The sequence below is a fragment of the Glycine soja genome, chromosome 1 (assembly GCF_004193775.1).
Source record: "Glycine soja cultivar W05 chromosome 1, ASM419377v2, whole genome shotgun sequence".
In the NCBI taxonomy this organism is placed as follows: Eukaryota; Viridiplantae; Streptophyta; class Magnoliopsida; order Fabales; family Fabaceae; genus Glycine; species Glycine soja.
In genome coordinates, this window is record NC_041002.1 from 50,721,607 (window position 1) to 50,744,644 (window position 23,038).

At 32.6% G+C, this 23,038-nt stretch overlaps 3 protein-coding genes, 1 long non-coding RNA gene and 1 pseudogene across 4 annotated transcripts; 4 read left to right on the plus strand and 1 right to left on the minus strand.

Annotated features, from left to right (window-relative positions):
- The first annotated feature begins 573 nt into the window (after positions 1-573).
- On the plus strand, positions 574-3,318 carry LOC114419638 (L10-interacting MYB domain-containing protein-like). Its single transcript, XM_028385372.1, has 3 exons — positions 574-704; positions 1,195-1,548; positions 2,696-3,318. Exons 2-3 carry the CDS (start codon positions 1,195-1,197, stop codon positions 3,233-3,235), a joined length of 894 nt encoding a protein of 297 aa, XP_028241173.1. The 5' UTR covers positions 574-704; the 3' UTR covers positions 3,236-3,318.
- Positions 3,319-4,653: 1,335 nt separating this feature from the next.
- On the plus strand, positions 4,654-5,777 carry LOC114419663. Its single transcript, XR_003668276.1, has 2 exons — positions 4,654-5,297; positions 5,444-5,777. It is a non-coding gene; the product is annotated as an uncharacterized LOC114419663 (long non-coding RNA).
- A 1,181-nt stretch (positions 5,778-6,958) lies between these two features.
- Positions 6,959-11,286, minus strand: LOC114419623 (nitrate regulatory gene2 protein-like). Its single transcript, XM_028385349.1, has 4 exons — positions 10,194-11,286; positions 9,827-9,996; positions 9,270-9,493; positions 6,959-7,989 (listed from the first exon to the last, which is right to left on the minus strand). Exons 1-4 carry the CDS (start codon positions 10,891-10,893, stop codon positions 7,206-7,208), a joined length of 1,878 nt encoding a protein of 625 aa, XP_028241150.1. The 5' UTR covers positions 10,894-11,286; the 3' UTR covers positions 6,959-7,205.
- A 1,234-nt stretch (positions 11,287-12,520) lies between these two features.
- LOC114393826 lies at positions 12,521-16,030 on the plus strand (annotated as a pseudogene).
- A 2,716-nt stretch (positions 16,031-18,746) lies between these two features.
- LOC114419669 (L-ascorbate peroxidase 3-like) lies at positions 18,747-22,685 on the plus strand. The gene is made up of 9 exons (XM_028385414.1): positions 18,747-18,910; positions 19,824-19,948; positions 20,025-20,074; positions 20,200-20,265; positions 20,379-20,427; positions 20,691-20,776; positions 20,873-20,952; positions 21,060-21,156; positions 22,315-22,685. Exons 1-9 carry the CDS (start codon positions 18,798-18,800, stop codon positions 22,549-22,551), a joined length of 903 nt encoding a protein of 300 aa, XP_028241215.1. The 5' UTR covers positions 18,747-18,797; the 3' UTR covers positions 22,552-22,685.
- The last annotated feature ends 353 nt before the right edge of the window (positions 22,686-23,038 follow it).

Genomic DNA, 23,038 nt, shown 5'->3' on the forward strand with positions numbered 1-23,038 from the left:
ATTAAATTAAAGTTCATGAACTGTTCGATTCAACTCGTTAGTTAGGATTACACGAACCAAAAGTATTTTTTTTAAATGCAATACATTTCAAAAATTTAATTTATTAGTAGATTTTAAGATAAAATTATTATATGATTTTTTGTGACAAATATATATAATAAAAATATCTATACTAATAATAAAATGAATGCTTGTTTAAAATATTTAAGGTGACAGTATTAATTTATATTTAAGGAAATAAAATATTTTAATAACACATAATAAAATAATTAAATGAAAATGAATAATACCTAAATCAATTATACATAAAAATTATAAACATAAATCAATAATAAAATAAAAATATCCGTTGGAAATCTATAAACATAGTATTTACTCAATTTTTATAAAAATAATTTATATTTTTATGAAAAATATATTCTATTAACGTTTTTTTTGTTGAAGATAATTTGATTAATGTATACTCTTTTATTATTTTAAACAATATTTTAATAATTATAATTTCTTAAAATTTATCCAACGGATAATTTAAATCATTGAAACTAAAACTAATCAATAAAGCGTTTACTTTGCCTAACCTTGTTTAGAATTTTCTTCGTGGCAGACGAGGGTTGTTTTCAAGGATTCTCTCTCTGTTCTTCTTCTGTTGTAATCTCAACGAAGGATCAATCAATCTTAATAGGAGAGATCGGGTTTTCTCGTAGGTAAATTTTTCTTCTCCCCTCTGCTTTAGGGTTTTCGAAAAGGTTTATAAAAATGCAATTAGTGAATCAATAATCGAAATCACCAACATAAAATGCCTATACTGAAATACATTCGCTTCCCCTTATTCTGAATGATACAAAGTTTGTCTTTACCCTTTTTCGCTCTTTGGTATGCTTGCTGGCACAGTGAATCATACTTCTTTGTGGGTTTTCTTTGACTTTTTGTGTCTTCCTCGTACCAAGATTTTTTGCTTGCTATGCTGCCCATTTCACCACTGCAAACCATTCTCTCATTTGTTGTCAATGTGTTGGCTTTGTGTTGAATGCACTTTTTGATTCACCACTCTATGCAGTACGCGCTTTTAATTATTGCTAGCCGTATTCAACTAGAGTTTAGAATCCTATGGCCAAAAAATAGAATTGTGTGTGCATGGGTATTGTAGGTGTTTATGCCCCTCTTTATCAAACACTTATGTACATTAAACTATAGATGGCAGGCCAACTTGCAAGATCAAGAAGACTAGAAACTCAGCAGCAGGAACAGTCAAGGGCTAAGTGGACGACATCACTCACCAAGATACTTGCAGCACTGATGGTTGATCAAGTACATAAAGGGAATAAACATAACAATTTATTCAATAAGAAAGCATGGAAATATATTTGTGATGAATTTTACAAAAAAACAGGTCTGAAATGGGACAAGGAACAACTCAAAAACCGATATTCGGTCTTGAGGAGGCAGTATACTATTGTAAAGTCCATTCTTGATCAAAGTGACTTTAGTTGGGATGAAGCCACAGGATCTATAACAGCTAATGATGAAATTTGGGCTGAATACATCAAGGTATGTTCCTTTATCTTTTATTTTGTTATTAATTAAATATCAAAATATGGTGCTGTTGAAAAAAGAAACTTTGGTCATATGGTCAGTATGACCTTCCTTTATAGACTGTTTGGTTTAAAGAAAGGGAGGAGAGGAATGAGAAATTATTGTATGGTCTAGGACCATGTGTCCATGGTCCTGGCCAATCTCCATGTGACTTCTGAGTTTTATTAACTATTTCTTAAATTGAAAAACTTAACTGTATGTCACGTGGAGATTGATCGAGACTTTGGACACATGGTGATCTTCGACTATACAATAATTTCTTGTGGTGGGACAACTTGTTTGATTTATAAGAGGAGGGGAGGAAAAATAAAGTATTTTACTATTATACTGTCATGGTAGATAAATAAAGTCATTAAACTCCAGTGTTCAAGTTAAGGATAATTTAATTAGCACAGCCTATAAACTTAAAGTATTTCCCTTCTCTTAATCTCCTTAACATTGGAGGGGAGACAAAAACTGGGAGTTGTGGGATTTTGTCCCCTATATTTACCTCCTTTGAGTCTTTTCCCTTCCAAATATTTGGACCAAACAAGCTACTAATGAGGCTCAACATTCATGAATGCTTTTATGAAAAATATGTTTCTTAATTTGTTTTTTTTCCACCAAGCTGAAGATAAAGCTGAGTAGCCGGATAACCCTCTGAGATTAACTTGAAATTCTCCAAAAGTTTGCTTTTCATTTTAATGATAAAATGTGGAATAAGTAAGTTAACAATCTGAGAATGTTGTGGCATAATCCGTCTCTGAATTGAAACCCTGTTACTTTTTAGAAGAATGCTAACACCACATTCTTTATTGGGTAAAGTATTAAAATCCATGCGGAACCCTCTAAGCATGTGTTCGTTTGGGATTATTTTGGATAAAGTATTTTTTTTAAAGCTCTTAGGAGATTAGAAAGAAAAGAACAAATTTTCTTAATAAGTATAACTAAACACACAATAAATAATGAGACCAACTTTGATTTCATGAGGGTGTCAAAATGAATGTTTATATTACTAGCATTTTTTGTAGTTTCTACTATAGACTGTAGTATTTTTATCACAGACATGAGCTGTTAGCCGTGCTCTATAAATATACTTGATTAACTTTTTAAGAAATTATAGAAACATCCTGATGCTGAGACTGTCAAAACCGGTGGCTGCTCAATCTTTAAGGAACTTTGCACAATATTCTCTGAGCCATCAACCAACGGCAAGCATGAATATTTCGCTGCATCCAAGGGTGAACATACTTATACAACTCCTTGTCCAGAGCCCTTGAACACACACCAAGAGGAGTCCTCTTCAGAATCCCAGGACGAGGAAGATGCTAATGATCTTCAAACAGTTCAACCTACTACACCTACTGCGATTTCTACCCGCAAAAGAGGGCGTAAAGGAATTGATGATGCTATTGCAGATGCCATATTTGAGATGGCATCTGCTTCAAAGATGAGGGCAGCTGCCATAGAGCAACAAATTGCTAGATTTAGCATGGCTGATTGTATTAGGGACTTAGATTTGATGCAAGGTGTTGATCAACAACTCTATTTTGCAGCTTTAGAGCTGTTCGACAAACCTAATGCAAGGGAGATATTTTTGTCTCTCAAAAAGGATAAACGCTTAACTTGGTTGCGTCGCAAGTGTGCTGTTGCATCCAATTAATCTTGCATGTGATGAGAAAAGTGGAAAATATTCTTTTGGTCAGAGTTTGAACGGTGTGTTAAATTACTTACAAGCTTTGTTTAGGTAGTCTCATTCATATCTCACCACAATAATTGTTAATTTAAAACAATATATTACATGACATCAATCGACGTTTTCAAATTGTTCATAATTAATCAGTTCAATTACAATTGAACCAAAGTTAAAAGTTAAATTGGTAAATTACTAATGGAATTTATTAATATATACTTGCTTTTTTAGAAGTATTTTAGTAAATTATAAAAAATACATGCAAAGTGTTATTTGCTGAAATTTTTTGAAAAAAAGAAGTGAGTGTAACCTTTAAGCAATTTTTTTTTAATGTATACTTATTTTTTAGGATAAAATATATTCGTCATTCTTAATGTATATTTGAATTTTGCATTTATTTTTTAATAAATTTTTATTTTGTGTTTGTTTCTTGAAAAATTATGTTAAGTTTTTATTGTCATTTAAGTGATAATGCGATTCCTAACAGACGATTTGCAATGGTTAAAAAATCGTCGGTATCATCTAAAGAGTTAAATTATAATTTCTTGCGGTTTAAGAACTGGAAGAACAACTGTACTGTAGGATCTTCACCTCAAATGTTGGTGTGGAAGATCTGTTCTTTGAAGATCTCCCACTATAGAAAAATGAAAGATCTTCATTTTGGAAGATCGGATCCTCTACAAGAACCGTGAAGATCCCAAGAATAACATTAAAAAAATTATTTTTTTCTTAGATTAACAGATTTTGGAGGGGAAGGGGAAGGGTGGCTGAGGAGAGGATGGAGGTTGCAGAAGGGGAAGGGTGGCCGCGGAGGTCGATGCGGTGGCCATTGTTGACGGCGTGGTGACAAGAACAAACGGATATGAGATGGAGTGCGGAGAAGAGGACAAACATTTGGCATGCATCAATTTTTGTTGGGGTGTGGAGAAGAAAAAGATTAAGTAAGAAGATGGGAAAATGAGAAGAGGAAGGGATAAGTGAGGGGCCATATTATAATTTCTTAAAGTGAGGAGTGTGATATTTTATTTTTCTTATGGTTGCACTTTCAAGAGCATCATATTACATTAAAAACAACTTTCCTATTTTTTAATATTTAGAATTTATTTTCCTTACCTGTTTTTTAATTATATTTAATTACTTAATAAATTATATTTAATTTAATAATTATTTAATCTACGTGAATTCTATTAAAAATTATTTAAGATTTCAAAATAAAATCTATTATTACAAAGCTTAAATCTTAAAAGATTTAGTGACATGATAAAATCTACGAAAATGTAATTTAAGATTCTAATTTGAGATTTTCCAAGTAAAATGCTTTAAGTCAATTAAAACAATAACAATGCACATGCAAAAGGGGTCACTTCCCTTGCTGACGTGGCGAGTTTTTATTGGGTTATTTTGTGCCTCCGTGATTAGTATTAACTAACGACCCCATCTCTCTCTTTTCCTTTGGAACCAGCCTCGTCTGTGAAGGCTTCTCCCTTACCACCATTTCCGGCGTCGTGCAGAACCTTCTCGTCGTCGTCGGTGCAATTTCAGTCTCAGGCGTCGAGCAGAACCGCTTCTTCTCCCTTAAATGATCGTGATTTTTCTCCTCAAAACCCAGATCTGGGACATCCTCCACCCAAGACTGCACCACCACGTCTTGATCGATGACGCCGCCGGCAACCCCCTCGTCAACTTGCGTCCCTCATGAAGGTAGATATGGCCTTGGATATGGCGGATTCGGTCTCCTTATTCTGAACCCATTGCCATAGACCACTGTGCCCGCTGCCGAAGGCGAATTCCGGCCGCTCTCTTTTTCCTTTTTGTTCTCTCCAAGTACAACAACAATCACTCTTCCTTCAAAGGTTGTGTTTCTAGGTCTGGGTTGTTGGGTTTATGGTGGTGGGGTTTGTGTCAAGGTTGGGGTGGCGACCCGGTGGTCGTGCGCCGCTGGTCGTGGTTAGGTCGCGCACTGCCGATGGTGGTGATTCCGACTCCGCTGTGATCTGTGCGCTCGTCGGAAGAAATTTGGTTTATGCTTTGGGTTGTGATTTTGAGATTTTTTATTTGAAATTTTGATTTGTGCTTTGAATTTGATCCGGTGGTCATGTTCAAAATTTTGATTTCAATTTGGAATTGTTTGAATTTTGATTTGAATCTGAGTTTATATTTTGTTTTTGTGATCTGAAGGTCATCCTTTGGTGGTGGTGTGGCATCACGTTCTATGGGGGTCTACTATTAACACTTGTTTGATTTTTGATATGCTGGTTGAAGGTTGTTATGGGTGTGAGGGTGATGTAATAGGATAAATATAAATATTTGTTTTGAATTTTTGATCTCTTTTTGATCGGTGTTGCAACCTATTTCATGTATTAGTTGCATAACCCTTTTGATACTACATGTATATTAGGACTAAACTTGAACTTGTTGATATGGGTTATAGATCTGGGATTCTGATGATGTTTGTATTTGGGATTTTATGTTTGATTTGAATTAAAAGGACATGAGGAAGGGGAAACCGAAATAAGATTTTTTTTTCCTCCTATAATTGATTCTGGAAATATTTAATTGTCATAAATTATAATTTAAAATTTAAAATAAATACTCACATTTGAAACTCTTAACAAGTTATATTTTTTAAAAGTTAACAGGCACGTTCTATCAATAGAAATTAAAAATAAAAATTTTCAAATATCATAAAATAAAAAAGAAAGAATTTATGAGAGATTAAAAATAAAAATCTAATATATATCACATATCACACATTTCAAAAAATGAGTACAAGTTAGCAAATCTAATAATTAAATGTATATATTTATTATATTACATAACAATACAAATAAAAATTATATAAATTAAATTATGTAAAATTTTAAATTAATATAAAAAATATCTTAGATGAAAATTTCATAATATATATAAATTAATGTTTAAGAAAAATTGTCTCAAGAGTCATTATTTATTTATCAAAAATATTTTGTAATAAAATTCCTTTAAAAGATTAAAAAAATGTCATTTTTTGGGAAGAATTGATTTAAACAGGTTTATCCAGTTTTAATTAATTTTTTCAACACTCTAATCGGTCAAACTGAACAGCCAAATTTTAAATCTATGACACCAAAGCCATGCAGTTAGTAATAGAATCGGATTTGATTTGTTTCATATAACAATTTGAATTCTCCGATCCGCATGAAATCTGACAAAAAGTGCATGCAGAAGAACTAACTACCACACTCAAACAAACGGAATATCACATTGAGCATTTCATACAAACAATTATTAAAAGACAAATATTAACCCAAATCCTAAGATTATTGATTAAAAAACTTAAATAAAAATATTTTTATTAAGAGAGCAAAATTACATTTTTTTTTATACTCTTATGATTTACATCACAAATATTTTTCCTTTTAATTTTTTAATCAATGTCATACCATGATGACCATTTGATATTAATATTTTTATTTTAATTGTTTCGGTTATTAGAAGTATTTTATATTACAGAGTAGAGTTTGGCCGGCAGTCCTCGTACCACATTAAATTCCATTCCGCACAAATAATTGCAACAAAACAATTATTGCAGGAAACGTGACAGGAGCAGTGATTGGTTTTATTGGTTGAGCGCATTGACAAGACACGTTACTTACGTTAATTGGAAGATCCATATACCTTAAAAAAACGTGCAACTTCGCAACAAACTTCTCAGTACTATAATCATCAATTTTTCTCTACTATATATAATTATATTAACAGTACATAATAAAACCAATTCATGTGAAACCCATGATAAGTGCTTACGGAATGAGGATTCTACATCAAAACTTACCCAAAAGAAAAGGGTGAATTAGATTGCACTCTCCCAATTGCCTCCACATAAGTGTGGGTTTAGGAGAAGAAGGAGATGGGCAAAGGTGATGATCATATTCATCTATACATAACAACTTGAATTCTCCTATGGTAATATTCTCTTCACGTCATGCTCCTGTTCAGCAGCTTTGGCTTTGTTGTATACAGACTCAAAAACTTCCATGCACACACTTGAAAACCCAACAATCCCTTGAAACACATGAGGGCAACCCATTTGCAAGTTGTTCAGCGTCATTGCCCGCGTTACACTCACTGACTTCTCATATTTGCTCTTCTCTTCCTCTGCCTTTGCTCTCAAGGCATCCACCTTGGCGCGCTTCTCGGTCACAGGGTCCTTGGTTCTCATGGAACCGTAGGATTCCGGCATGGAGTATGGACCATACTTGCACTCCAAGGACCGAAGCTGAACCACCTTCTTCTCGAGCTCTTTGAATGCGGAATCTGACCTCTTCTTCTGTTTTTGCTCCTCTGCCTGTTGCACTACAATGGCATGAATAACAGTCAACAAGCTTTTTATTCCTTCGGATGCTACCTTGTCTGGAATGCGGTCAACGGCGAGGTGCCATTCTTCACAGAGGGAGTATATCTTTGACTCCTCGGGGGTTCGGCTTAGAGGGTTTTTGCTGAACTGGAAAAGGGTGAACCTTAGCCAACCTGTGAGGGATTGGATGTAATCGCGGTGGGCCTTGAAGAGGTTGCAGAAGGACTGGTGCCATTGCTTTACTTCGAGCTCCAGCTGAAGAGTTGATTGCCTGTGAATCTCAGATGTGGGGTTGTTTGATGGTATGGTATTGAGGTACTCTAGCTGCTGAACTATGTGCTTCTGGACTTGATGGCATTCGTACATGCTTCTCCACATGCACATTAATCTGCCAACATAACAAGAACACAATGCTGAGAAAGGCTTATTTCTTTCTTTCTTAGCATTATTAGGATAAACTTATCTATAAACACAAGAAGAAAATGAATAAAGTTTTTTTTTTTATAAGTTAAAATCAACTTACCAATCTCTATTTCTTGATAAGTTAGATGAGAGAGTTTCTATAAAAATTCAAGTACATAAATTGATTTTAACTTTTTGAAGAAACTCAATTTGTTTTACTTTATCATTTTCTTGTATAAATGTTTATGAAGAAATTTATCAAAAAAAATAGTCTACTGTGTTGTATTGTAATGTCAGTTATGTCACTGACAATGAATATCCTAGCAGGAAGGGTTAGGCTCATATTCTGTTAGCAAAGCAGAAGCAACAATGATTTGAGGCAGGACAACCATTCAGTGATGAAAGTAAATAAAATGGCCATACAAGGATTTGAATTTCATACCGTTTGACAAGGGTCAAATTATGGCAACAGTTTGCCTGTTCCCAACAGAGAGTATATCACGTTTTTCTAACTGTCCCTTAACTAAGTATTGTTTGTACGAGTTGCCAAAGGAAAAAAGGATATCATGATTTATGAACAGAAAACACAGATAAGAATCATCATGCCGGGACCATAACATCTGTCCATTGGTACATAAATCATCATTTACCCAATTGAAAGTCTTATGGGAAATTACATGGTATAAAGTGCGCCACAATAATGTCGGGTCCAAGAAATAGGGGATTTAGAAGCGATAATCCCTGATCCTAAGGAAACAAACTTGATAAAAAAAATTGAGATTTTGGCTCGTACGGATTGTACTTGTCAGTCAAGGGTGGTCAGGTTTGTCTTCGCCAAAAACAAGTTTGAAGCACAAAATTAAATCAGTGAAAACTATAAAGCAGTCAAAAGCAATATTTTCTACTGTCACTGATGCCACGCATGTATATATTCTAACCCAATTTGTAGTTGACTTCCCATTCTATCACATCGAGTAAACAGCTTTAACTCAGTTCCTTGAAACAAAAGCGAGCTCCCACGGCTTATGCATTCCATGCCTCTAAGCTTTTTCCCATTCCCATTCCCACCAGCAAGTTAAGATCCTTGGTCCCAACCAAACAAAAATGCATCCCTTGCTTTAAGATTCAGTTGCTTATTTGCTACTAAACTAGTATATTTTTTACTATTGCTCGATAACTTTTTCCTTTAGCTCATGACCATCCATCCCATTTGTGACACAAAGTTATGTATAAAAATAAAGTGGACTCCGAAATGAGAGAACTTACCCTTTTACAAGCTCAATGAGTTGAGGGTAGAGCTCTACCTCCCTTAATTTGATGATTTCAGCAGATGTACTATCAATGGCCTGAGAAGCAACCATCATTTGTGACTCTAATTTCTCCACTCCTTTCTTTGTCTTCTCTGTCTTCACATAGTCAGCTCTCTTCATCTCCACCTTCCTTAGGAGTGCCAGCTTCTTCTCATGCTCCATCTTTATAGTCTTAGCATTCTTTAACCAACCAAAGCAAATATTAGAAAAGTTAAATGGGAATAATCAAAATTACCTAATGAAAAAGTCGAATTTCCTCTTCAAGTGATTTAGAGGGGACTCCAAAAGGGAGACAAGGAAATGCAAAATTGAACTCTATCTAAGTAGACGAACACATGACCACTACTAGGAAACCATAGCATCAATTACTTGTAAAGAACAAGACTTCTTCACCAGACCCACATGAAATTTTATGCCTAAAAAAGAGAAATCCTCTCCAACCTTTATTTCCCTTTTCTTTTTCTTTTACTATTATCATCAAAGGAAGCTCAGCTCAGCAAAAAAGCGACACACCTTGACCTCTTGGTACAATTTCTTCTCCCATGCATATAGCCTCTCCACCGTGGAACAGTGCCCAACACTTCCAACTCCATTAACCCCAAAAGCACCACCATTCAGCTTCGGACTCGAACCCCAAGCCCACAATGGTGGACTCAAACTCCACCCATAGCTGTGCACTTTACCTACCACAAACACAACCCTTCAAAATCTAAAAAAGCTGAAGAAAAAATTCAATCTTGAAAAATAAACATAAGGGGTCAATTCAAAATAAGGTTAACTCCCATTTCCCACAAGTAAATCTCAAAGAGATTCACACTCCACAAAAGGGGTTAACACTAAACCCTCCAAAAATTGTTACATGCAAGTGAGGCTGGCTTACATGCTTTACTGTTATCAGAAAATCCAGAGTTTGGAACTTCAAGGAGCAAAGAAACATGAGAACCAGCATCAGCAGCTTTGAGAAAATAGTCATCAAGCTCTTTGATAACTTCAACAAGATCCTTAGTACTGTTCCTTGACACCACCATTGCAAGCTCACTAGGTGTCTCTTTGGAAAACCCGCTCACCACAGACGGAGGCGCCGTCACGCTCGCCGCCGCCATCACCACCACCTCCGATCCCGTGGTGGTCGTCGCCTCCCACTCCTCCTCCGTTGCCAACCGGGAAGCCACCACAGGCATGAACGGGTCCCAGAAGTCCCAGGCGGAGGACGCCACCGGAGGAGGAGGAGGCGGCGGCGGCTGAGGAAGGGCGGGAGAGGAGGTGGTGTCCGACGTCCACGTGTAGGAACTAGGGCTCATCGGAGGAGGAGGTGGCGGCGGCATCGGGGTGGGGGTTCTAGGCGGCGGCGGCGGGAGAATGGGATGAGGGCGCGACGGAAGGTGGTGGTGGAGGACGGTGGTTTCGGCATTTGCGAACTGAAAGAGTGCAGAACCAGTGGCGCGAAGGGAGCGAATGTACATAACATGTGCAGCGGAAAAAGCGTGTCTTGCTTGCACGAACTGCTTCATGTAACGCTTTCTGGCTTTGCAACGCGACACCGTTTCTTCCCTCTCTATTTTGGAGTGGCAGCAACCCATCTTCTCTTTTTGTTCTTATGGGATCGGTTTGAGTGAGTGAGTATGGGAAATGAATAAAGGTTGGTTTTGTATCTGTGTCTGTTGCTGTGCTCAAAAAATGGGGTGGTGGTGGAGGTTCTGCAAAAGTTGCCTATTTTAATGCCTCGAACTCTGGCTTTGGCTGGCAAGTACCAAAGGTACTTTATTTTTGGGTCAAAACCTTCACTTGAATCTCTCTAAACTAAAGTAGAGAGATAATGCAGTTTAGGAATGGGGTTTGGTTGATGATAGTTATGTTAGTGTTATGTGATACTGCATTGGGTTTTTAGTTTTCTCTCTCTCTCTCTTTAGTGGAGTAGCAGCAATGGAGAAAGAGGAGTAGCACACAGACAAGAGGCTTTGGGCAGAGAGCCTGCAATTAAAAAAGAGAGCAAGTTTTATTTTATGTTTGGATTCAAGTGGACGAGAATACCCCTCTCCTCTCAGGGCTTATACTGTAAATTAGGGGTGATTTTGTCTTTATGCAACATGCACGGTGCAGGGCAAGATATACCCAAAGGGCCAGTGCCAGATCAGATGGACGGTTGGGGGATATCCTCCAAGAATTTTAAAACTGTGTATTTGGAATTTTGGATTCAAAGAGTAGGGATCTCAACATATTCGCTAATATATTTTATATTATTATTAACTAAAATATATTAAAATTACAAGCATAAGCATAACTTCATCAAAGTAAAACTTAAAATTGTGTGATTTTCAGTATAATCAATAATAAGGAATACACTAAAAAAATAATAGTAAAGAGTAGTAGTATATTAAAAGAACATATATATATATATATATTACTATAGCATCATTTACCTTCGATCCAAAGGTTATTTTAGTAGATATATTATATTCATGTAATAAAATTATATAGTAATTTCTATTTTTTCATTATTCTCATTTATAAAAAAAAATGATTGAAAATAATAGTAGTATATAAAACTAGAATTTATCATCTCAGTCAGTAGTTAGAAGCATAATAGACAGAAAGGCCATCTGATCTCAGTATCTCACGATTCTCACCCGTCGTAGTATGAGATGGGATTTTTTTTCAAAACATATCTATTGAACAAAAGGCTGTTACTTTTTCAAATTACAAGCGGGAATGTCGCATAAGTTCTATTGTGATGAATAGTATATTACTTCTTTATAAACTTCATGAGTTAACTTACCTGTCCCAACCAATTTTACTAATAACTATATCATTTGTGTTGCAAGTTAGGGTCTCTATTTTATATAGGATGGTACTATTGTAGTTTATAATTCTTGTCATTACAATGATTTTATAACAAAGCAACATCTAACTTTGACATATATATCAATGAAATTAATATTATTGGTTGTTAGAACTGAATCTTCTCCTTGTGAAGAAACAAGATTAATGACGACAACAAATTCTTTATCTCTAGCTGCAGCAAAGCAATCAAAGGAAAAATGAAATCCCTTACTTGGAATACCAGCTTCCTGCTCTCTCTCGCTTCATATAAAAACCCTTCAAACATAAAAGCCTCTCCACACTTGTTCCTTCCATCTCCCACAAAAGTTGCACCTGCAATTTATAATTAACTTGTGCAATGGCAAAGCCTTTTGTTCTAACTGATGAAATGAAATTCTCTTTTACTCTATCAGTTTAATCCTCACTGCTTTAGTTTTGGTTTCTTTGGAGAGAATAGAGGAAGTGAAGGCCAAATATCCAAAAGTTTCATATGCCGACCTTTACCAGGTTAATTAATTATTTTAGTTTTGGTATATATATAGTTCTCGTGATAAGAAATTAGTTTTGGTTTTGGTATATAATTTTTTTTTTCTTCCCTTCATTAATTTATATTTGTAGTCATAGATTAACTTGTATTTTCAGCTAGCTGGTGTTGTTCCAGTAGAGGTCACTGGGGGTCCAACTATGGACTTTGTTCCAGGGAGAAAAGTATGTTTCATGCGCAAGTTTTGTTTAGCCTCGTACTAATTCATATATATGTTTCGATTTTCGATACATTATCTTTAGATTTACTATTACTTTTCTTTATTGTTATCCTAGGATTCATTGGAATCTCCAGTAGAAGGGTGTCTTCCGGATGCCGAACAAGGTAAACTGTGGCTTGTTTCGTCTCCAGTTTTTTTTTTTTTTCTACCATATTCCATCCCTGGATAAAAACTATTTTGCGACATCACTTTTAATTTATAATAATACTCCCTTATATAAAATGTCACACTATTTAGGAAAATAATCTTTGGACACTTAGATGCAAGAGGGAGAAATGAGAAATTAAGCAAAATAAATTATTTTTAATGAATATAAAATGAAGCGTTATCCAATAACATGGTTATCTAAAAAGTAAACGTGAAAAACTCTCCCATAGGTTGGCTTTGCTGTTCAATGTTACCATTTTACAAGAGTTAGAATTTCGGAATCCGCTTGTCGATCGCATAAATAGCCATTTCATTACCCTAAACGTTGTTCACTAGTTGCTAGCTTTGACTATATATATATATATATATATATATATATATATACTGCGGTGAAACTTCGACAAAAGCTTTTGGAGTAGCCAAAAAGCCATGAATAGGAACAGTTTTTTTATGTATATAATTAAGGGGAGCTAACGCCGCAGAAATTAAAATAAAGATGAGAAGTTTTGAGTATGAAAAATGAAAACACATGAAAACAACAAAATTAATGAAGTTAGCTGAGGCTTAAGAAGAGAATCACCCTTGAATATATACACTTGAGACAGAAAAGCCTAGAAAAGCCTCCTTGAACAGGTTATTTTTAAGCAAAAATGTCTTCAGTTTTTAATAATTATATACACACACACATATAAAATAGTTGAAAAGTTTAGAAAACATGTATCGTAAAGAATTCCACTAAGCTGTGTGTATAGCATATAAAAGATAAATAGTCAACAAAAATTGATAGAGAGAGAAATAGAAAGTGTAAGATAAAATGAATATAATAATTAGAAATAAAGAAAAATACAAAAATATTGTAGAAAGTCTGTATAAAATACAAAATCAGAAAATAGGATGAAATAAATCATAATTTTATCTTAATAAGATTTTTTTTTCTAATATAAAGTTTTAAAGTCTTTTGACAAAAGCTGAATATATATTTCATACTATTTTTTGAGTAAGATTTTGTCTATTCTATACACCATGATTATTCATCATTTATCAATTGTTTGATAGAACTTTTGTTTATATATTTTATATAAATGCCAATGATTTTATTTGCCCATGCATGCTTGTTACTATATATATTCGATTATATATGCTCTTCTTTTCTTTTGTAATTTGATTTTTGTAAAAACATTTATTAATTTCTTTTTTTAAAAAAAAATCATTAATTAATGCCCATGGTCTTCTTTGTAGCAATTGTGTATTTTTGTTTAACCTTACCCAAAGTATTAGTAAATTTATAGCAATTGTGTATTTTTGTTTAACCTTATCCAAGAGTCAGAGTAAGTATTTAAATTTATTTTCAACCCCCTTGATTACTTTAAAATCTAACGGTGTCAAATAAAAGAGAATTTTATCCAATGTGTCTTCTCCCTTCCCTCCTCTGTCGATTCCTTTTCCTTGCCATATGCAACATGAAAAATAGGGCAATTGGATTTACATGAGAGAAAGAGAAGAACTGTGATTCTGGGTTCTGCGGCATTTTTAGAATGTAATCAGAATAAAAGATGCAATTTCCCACGTGTAATTTGTCCCACCATGATTGGTTATTTCTTGCGGCATGACTCTGGTTTTGCAAGTCTGAATGCAGCTTAGTCCACTTAGGCTCATTCTTTAAAATCTTGAGTCAAGCATTTTCTTGTGTAAGATTGAGTTTTTGTCCTATTAAAAAACGCAGCAATCAAACCTAAGTCAGACCCTTTTAACAAGATTGGATGTTTTTATTGATACATATATTATTAAAAAAAAAATCCAACCAGCAGTTTTGCAATGGTATAAATTTATCAAAAATAAGATAGCAATACAAAAGCAAGCACATTATTGATGTATAAGATGCATGAGATTGTGTTTTCGTGGCCTTCACCTGTTGGAAAGACGAATAAAAAGTTGGTTCAATTTCATTTTGTAAATTAGATGACAAGGAAAAGGAAAGAAGTGTAGGGCATCTTTGGTGTTGGCAAGGAAAAAGAAAACAACAAAGGAGGAGGGAGAAGGGAAATGGCAAGGAAAAAGGAAATAACAGGAGGGAGAAGACGTGAGATAAAATTCCCTTTTATTTGACACTGTTAGATTTTAAAATAATCTAAGGGTGAGGATTGAGAGTAAGTTTAAACATTTACTTAGTGAATCCCTTCCTATCCGGAGGTCACACTTTGGTAAAATCAATATTACATCCAAGAGTTCTTTAATTGGTATATAGTTAAAGTATACACTTAATCTCATCACATTCGCTTTAATTGATAAGGGTAAGGCACATAAAGATCGTTCTGACTTTCATGGTCAATGGACAAAGGACCCTTTGAAGTTTGATAACTCCTATTTTGTGTAAGATGTTCAATTACACGATGCCAATTGTCTGTATATTCAAAATGTATAAATTTTGAAATTTCACATAACACTAAACAGAGAATTACTGAGAGGGGAGTCAAAAGATTTACTGAAGCTTCCCACAGACAAGGCTCTAGTTGAAGATCCTAATTTCCGCAAGTATGTTGAACTATATGCGAAGGTATAACAGACAAAGAGCGTTGGAAACATTTCACTGCCACTATTTTTTTGTATCACAATAATAAAATGAGTTTAGGCTCACACTAATAATTTTAATTGTACTATGTAGGATGAAGATGCTTTTTTCGCAGATTATGCAACCTCATACAAAAAACTCAGAGCTCGGCTTCATTTTCAGGAATCATCGTTCCATATTGGCCAAGGGAGTTACAGGAATTGCTATTGTCTTAACCGCTGTGATCTTGGATTACTTACGTGAACTGAACAAAATAACCAATTAAAGAGATGATTATTATTAACTTAAATGTTCTAGTCCCCACAACTGGACACTTGTTTGATTTTCTTCTTTCCCCAAAATAAAAAAGATTGTAAATAATTTGTGCATGCACTACAAATGTTTCCAAATATTCTTAAATATAATCTGCATTTTATATCTTTGTGTTTTTGTCTAGATAGATTTATGTTACTTTTGAAAATTAATATCATACTACGGTGGTCCAATCATAATTTTGGAATTCAATTGGTAAAATAAAATACCTGCAATTAAATAATGAAGCAATCAAACTCCATCCCTTGCATTTTAATTTTTAACATCAATCAAGTTTGTTTAGCTCATTTGAAAAACATTAAATCAAATGTTTATTATTAGGTCAAAACTAATAATCAGTCTATTTTCTTAAGAGTTTCTCAAAACTCATGGAATAACATGTTAAAGTATAGTAAATTCAATGTCCTCGCAATTTCAACTAATCACCTATCATCATGAAAATGAAAAATAAAATTTAGGAATAGTCCAGGACAATAAAAAAGAAAATAAGAAAAACTAAAAAATATATAAAAATAAAAATTACAAGTCAGAAAATAATATTATATGTATATAACACGAAAAATAATAAAAATAAAATCAATTAAAGGTAAAACAAAAAGAGAGATTCAGAGAATAAAAGTGGGTGAATTTGTTTAGGTATTTATGGTTAAGGATCAAGTTACTTTGGTGATGTCTCTTGCACCTACTAACCATTTTTTCTAAAACAACAGACGCACACCCTGCAACTGAAGGCTACCTGTCCCTCACTGCAGTCTGCACGTACACATGGTCATGGGCTCATGGCGCGCATGCTGTCATTATTCTCAGGACACGCCACTACCCCATATTATGCATACCACAAACGCTTATACGCATTACTAATATTAAGTAATAAGGACTTGCCTATCATTCCCTCAACACTTCACACATATATACGGACTCGTCTATAAAAGGCAGATTGCAAATTAGCTCGGAGCTAGGGACAACATTATTATATATATTCCTTGTGTTTGAACCCATGCACCATGATCTTTAGCCATGCATTAATTAATAACAACACACCATCATACTTCCTTCTTTATGAAACCATGACCATTATATCAACAAATGAATTACTGCAGTTTGTAAAAAAAAAATGTAAATTACTAACATACTTTAACTAAAAAAGGTATGAGTGTGTGTGTGTGAGAGATACACATGTCTACAATAAGTTTCCATTTAGTGCTTGTTTTTATTTCAAGTTGCAGAATTGATTACGAGTTTACAATTAACTGCACGTTTGGATGAATATTAACAAATTAATTTTTTAAATTGATTTTCGTTAAACTTGATTTTAAAGTAATGTGATTTATATTTGGATATTTTATTATAAAATCAAGTTAGGAGTAAAATTTAGTATAAAATTTGAGATCCAACGCAAAAATTATTTAGGGTTACTTTAATCTAAAATTAATTTGAATCCAAAATCAATTCTAAATTATGTAAAATCAATCAAACATATCAAAATGTATCAAAAATCAATTTTAGACTCAAAATCAATTCTACCATATTGTACCAAACACACATTGATTTTGGATATTTTTTTTTATGTTTGATCTCATGTTATTTGAGTAAATTCTGCGTTGAATTCAAAAAGTTGTAGTGAGTTTTTCTCCTAACTTGCAGAAGTGGTCCTAACATTTTAGAGGCCCTAGAAAAAATAATTGATAAGACCCTTTTTTAAAATAAGCATATTATTTGTATGAAATATTCAATAATTGTGTCAATTTTTTTTGTCAAAAAACATAGTTGATAATCTTTAATGAGATATTTCTTTTTAATCACATTTTCTTCATTAATTTATAATGCTCAAACTCAAAATTTTATTCAAAGAAATCTTACATTTTTAACTTATGTACAAGTATTTAAAAATGTAAATATATTTTACATGAAAAATAGACACATATTCATATAAAAGATACATTTGATTATATTAAGCAAATAATATGATTTTAACAAACCTCAACAAATAGAAGATACATCATAAGTTCATTACATGATAATATGTCAAACTTCACTGAGAATTTATTTAACATAAATTTATAAATATAACATATTGGGAGAAAAACTAAATATTTTATACTTTTTACTCACATGTCATATATTTGAGTAAAAGAAAACTAGAAAGCAATTTCAATTTATTTATAAGAATAATATAAATAAATTTACCATACAACTATAAAAAAAAAATTAGCTTCTTTTATCCATGGGTCTTGGGCGGCGTCCCTGAACTATGCTGAAGGCCAATCCTACTAACTTGATTTTAATTATAATATAAACATCCACAAATATATTATATCAATTTAAAATTAATTTGAATCAAAATCAATTTTATAAACCCCTACTTAGTAATTTATGTCTGCAGGAAACACGTGAAGAAACATACCTAGACGAACTGAACGTGAGCAAGAAGAAATTAAGAGGCCATATTGTTATTGACACCTCTTTTTCATCTTCTCACTTTCTTCTTGAAATTTTTATTCTATCCCTTTCTTTATACCCCTCCCTACTCTTGCATGCAAAAAATGAAGGAAGACGTACGTTGAAATAACAACCCAAGGCTGTGAGATGTTTGAAGTGAAACTTAATTCTAGCTAGCTAGCTGCTTGGGAAGGGAGCACACGACAACAAATTCTTTTTCCTTTCTTCACCAAATAAACAATATATTCTTTTTCCGGTGCTTGCACCAAAGCAATCAAAGATTCAAAATTAATGATCCTTCACTTGCAATCCACATCTCTCTCTCTCTCTCTCGATCGTTTAATATTTAAGTAACCCTTCACGTATGGGCATGCAAAAATAAGCACTTGCTGCCTCTCCCACGACACAATCCCAAATTAAACAAACTTTGACAATGGCGGAACCTGTTGTTGACGACGAATATCTCAAGGAAATAGACAAGGCTCGACGTGAACTTCGCGCTTTCATCACCAGCAACCAATGCGCTCCTCTCATGCTTCGATTAGCGTACATCACTCACTACTGCTTTCATTTCTTAACTTCTAAAGTAACATGTCAATAAGTCCTTTTAAAAGATTCCTTTCTTTTTTTCATCCATGACAATTTATAATAATTTACATATCTGATTTAACTATTTAAATTCCTTTAATGTAACATATAGATTTTAAGAAAAAAAAAACAACTTAAAGAATGTAATAACTTATTTTTAAAAGACTTTTATAATCAATGTTTTGTAATTTAAATTTTAATGGAGTTATATATTATAAGAATTTATAAGATTTGAAATGACTTACGTTTACATGAGATTATAAAATTTGAAAGGGTTGATATTTTAACGAACATTTAAAGTTAAAAGAAATGTCACACCTCTTTACACTTTCTTTTGTTATTTCCTAGTTACAAATTTCCCTTTTAAAGCACTAATACAACACATGTAAAAATATATAGTAGAAAAATCTTTTACCTAATTACAGTGAATGCATGCAGTATTGAAAGAAAGAAATGATCAAACATTTATACTGCCTTCACGAAAAGATAAAGAATTATGTGACAGGAGACAAAAAAAAAATTCTGTAACGCAAAATAAAAAGTGTCCAGAAATATGGGTGTAACTGGTGGATAAATATAATACTACTATTTATGTCTCTTACTCAAAAAACTCACCCAAAATCGACCGAAATCCACCATATATACAATATAATCCATCAATATTATAAGATTTTTTTTGTAATTCACAAAAAGTCTGAATTAGACATCATCAAATTTGGACATCATATCTACAAAATTCAGATAATCATAACTGAATATGACAGTACATTTAAACATCTTAATTATATTTTAAAATCTCAATGCAATGTGCATCTCCAAATAAATTCTCTATAGTCTCATAAAATTAATTAATTACATACTCTTTACACAGGTGGAACGATGCTGCCACCTACGATGCCAGAAACAGAGCAGGAGGCCCCAACGGTTCTATCAGGACTGATAAAGAGTTGAAACACGAAGCAAACGAGGGATTGTTAAAAGCAACTCAATTATGTGGTCAATTTCCTTTCACTCAACTCAAGCATGCTTATTTATTATTCTACCTCTTAATTCGTTTTTATTTCCCAAACAGAGCATGTGAAGGCCAAACTTAAAAAAGTTTCATACGCAGACCTTTACCAGGTTATTTTAATTAACATAGATATTGTGATAATTAAACAACTTAATTAGACTAGAGAACAGGGGATCCAAAATCAATTTAGTTTGATGATTATATTAACTCTTATACGGTTGGATTTGCATTTCAGCTAGCTGGTGTTGTTGCAATAGAGGTCTCTGGGGGTCCAACTATTGAATTTTTGCCTGGGAGAAAAGTAATTAAGTATATCATGCGCAAGTTTTGTTTACCCCTCATAATTCACATGTTTCGATTTTCGATACTTTTAACTTCATATTTACTATGCTACATTACTACTTTCTTTACTAGGATTCAATGGAATCTTCAGCAGAAGGGCTTCTTCCAGATGTCAAACAAGGTATACTATATACTACTTTAATTTCTTTACTAGGATACACGTGTTATATATCTTATGAATAATAAAGATTTAATTTGCCCTGCATTGTTTGGTTGTGTTCCTCTTTTTATTTGCAATTTGGATCTAGTTGTTAAAACATTCAACACACATGGTCTTCTATTTAATCATTACGTATTCTGTCTGATGATATTCTAAGTTTTTGGAATCTTGATTTACAAGTTACAATTGTTATGAAAAAAAAAATTGATATGAAAAATTTTCAGGTGCATCGATTATAAGGAATATATTTTCTCGTATGGGTATAAGTGATGATAAACACATCGTTGCCCTATGTGGAGGCCTCACTTGGGTAAGAACGATATATCCAAAAGTTCCTATGCATGAGTCCGTATTTATAGTTTTAACCATACATTCAATCTCATTATTATTCACGTCAATTGATAAGGGGGAAACACTTAAAGATCGTTCTGACTCTAAAGGTCAATGGCCAAAGGACCCTTTGAAGTTTGATAACTCCTATTATAAGTAAGATGTCTAATTACATGATGACAATTGTTTTCTTTTTAAGATGTATACAAATTTCTGTCAAAAAAAGATGTATAAAAATTGAAATTTCTTATAACACTGAACAGGAAAATATTGAGTAAGGATTTATCATCTAGGCTTCCCATAGAAGATGCTTTACTAACCGATCAAAGCTTCCGCCGCCATGTTGAAGAGTATTCAAAGGTAAACGTGTAATGACCAAAGAGTAGGGTTTTATTTTACTTTTTATTATTATTTAGACTTAAATATAATTTTGGTCTTTTTAATTCATTCGATCAATACTTTTGATTTTTCTATTTTAAGATAAAGACATTCAATTTATTTATTTTAAAAAAGTTATAATTGTTGTCCTTTATGTCAAAATAAAGACATTAGTTCTCCTATTTTACAAAATTTTTAATTTTAATCAAATTTTTAATTTTTTTATGTTTTATTTATTTTATTTTGATTCTATTAAATCTTAGATCTAACATATTTATTTAAAGTATCATAAAAAATGATTTAATTAATTGTTATGTAAGAAATAAAATAAATAAAACATAAATAAAATTGAAGATTGAACCAAAATTATTAATTTTTTAAAAAATATGGGATCAAAATTTTGAATTTTAAAAAATAGAAGGATTAAATATCTCTATTTTAAAACATAAAGAATAAAATCAATTTTTTTCAAAACAGATAAACCAAATATCTCTATTTTAAAATAGAAAACCAAAATTATACATTAAACAAAATATGACACTCAAATTACATTTATTTCAAATGAGTTGGAAACGACATATTACCGTCAACTATTTATAGTAATATAAAATTAGGTTCAAATTTAACATACTATATTTTTTTATAATAATATTTTTAAAATTTTTTATTTTATCTCTTTTTATCATGTGATTTATTTCATTTCAATTTTTTTTCTCTTCCACCACTCTCATGATTTATTTTATCTCTTTTTTATAATAATATTTTTTCCAAGATTTTATTATACAAGGATAATTTCTCATAACTTTTAGAATAAAAAATTAATACAGTTAAAATTGATACATTTGATACAATTAGTAAATTACATTTATTAGATAAAATCAAACAGTTCACTCGAGTGAGCATTGAGTGAACTTTGAGGTATGTATTGATCTCGTGAACTCCCAAAACTCAATTTACTTCAATTTTTCTCAATAAAAAAACAATTCAAATTTCGATCTCACCAAATCAGATTTAAAATATGAATTCAAATTCTTAACCATTTGAATTTTATTCAATGACTCTGATTTCTTAACCACATCAACCGTGCTCATTTTTTTTAGTATATTATTGAGTCACAATCCTAATTTTCTGTTGTAATAGGATGAGAATAGTTTCTTCAAAGAATATGCAATGTCACATAAGAAACTCTCAGAACTAGGCTACAATCTCAAGAAGCAAAATCAATCAAAGGTACCAGATGAGGAGCAAAATCAGCCCAAGGGACCATATGAGAAGCTAAATCAGCACAGGGGACTTATAGGAATCGGTATAGTATCCGTGGTGACCGTGATATTAGGTTACTTACTCAAGAGGAAGAAAAACCAGTTGAAGAAATGATCCAAAATAGGACTTTGGGCTTATTTTCTTTATTTTTTTCTTCTTTTAAAAAAGATTACATATAATTTGTGAACTTCATAAATCTTTAAATACCACTTGAATATAATGTACATCACTACATCTTTTATCCCTTTTGATGCATCTATTTAAGTGTGTGTTTAGATATCCATGTGCAAGGTGTTAAATGAAAATTTTGCACATTTCAATACACAGATAAAAAAGTTTATGTGACTAGTGAATTAAGTTTAATGTGAATTTAGTTGGATGCAATTGTAATTCAAAGACACCCTCACTCGTTAAGTTTTACTTTGTTTAACTCTTGAAAATTATCATTAATGAATTGAAAAAAAAACTATTATTTTTGTCCAACCATAAGTTTGGATTTGAGAGAGTTAAATAAAATATTCACAACTAAAGTCAAATATATATAATAAATCAGTCCTTTTCGGTTCTAAAAAATGCTCAACAAGTGAACATACCGCTCAAC

Coding starts and splice junctions, on each gene's coding strand:
- LOC114419669 (XM_028385414.1), top strand. CDS start 18,798: ATGGCGGAACCTGTTGTTGACGACGAATATCTCAAGGAAATAGACAAG. Junction 19,949..20,024: donor AAAAGCAACTCAATTATGTG/GTCAATTTCCTT, acceptor TTTCCCAAACAG/AGCATGTGAAGGCCAAACTT. Junction 20,953..21,059: donor TTTGATAACTCCTATTATAA/GTAAGATGTCTA, acceptor AACACTGAACAG/GAAAATATTGAGTAAGGATT.
- LOC114419623 (XM_028385349.1), bottom strand. CDS start 10,893: ATGGGTTGCTGCCACTCCAAAATAGAGAGGGAAGAAACGGTGTCGCGT. Junction 9,494..9,826: donor AATTGTACCAAGAGGTCAAG/GTGTGTCGCTTT, acceptor GGTTGGTTAAAG/AATGCTAAGACTATAAAGAT. Junction 7,990..9,269: donor CTCATTGAGCTTGTAAAAGG/GTAAGTTCTCTC, acceptor TTATGTTGGCAG/ATTAATGTGCATGTGGAGAA.
- LOC114419638 (XM_028385372.1), top strand. CDS start 1,195: ATGGCAGGCCAACTTGCAAGATCAAGAAGACTAGAAACTCAGCAGCAG. Junction 1,549..2,695: donor TTTGGGCTGAATACATCAAG/GTATGTTCCTTT, acceptor AAGAAATTATAG/AAACATCCTGATGCTGAGAC.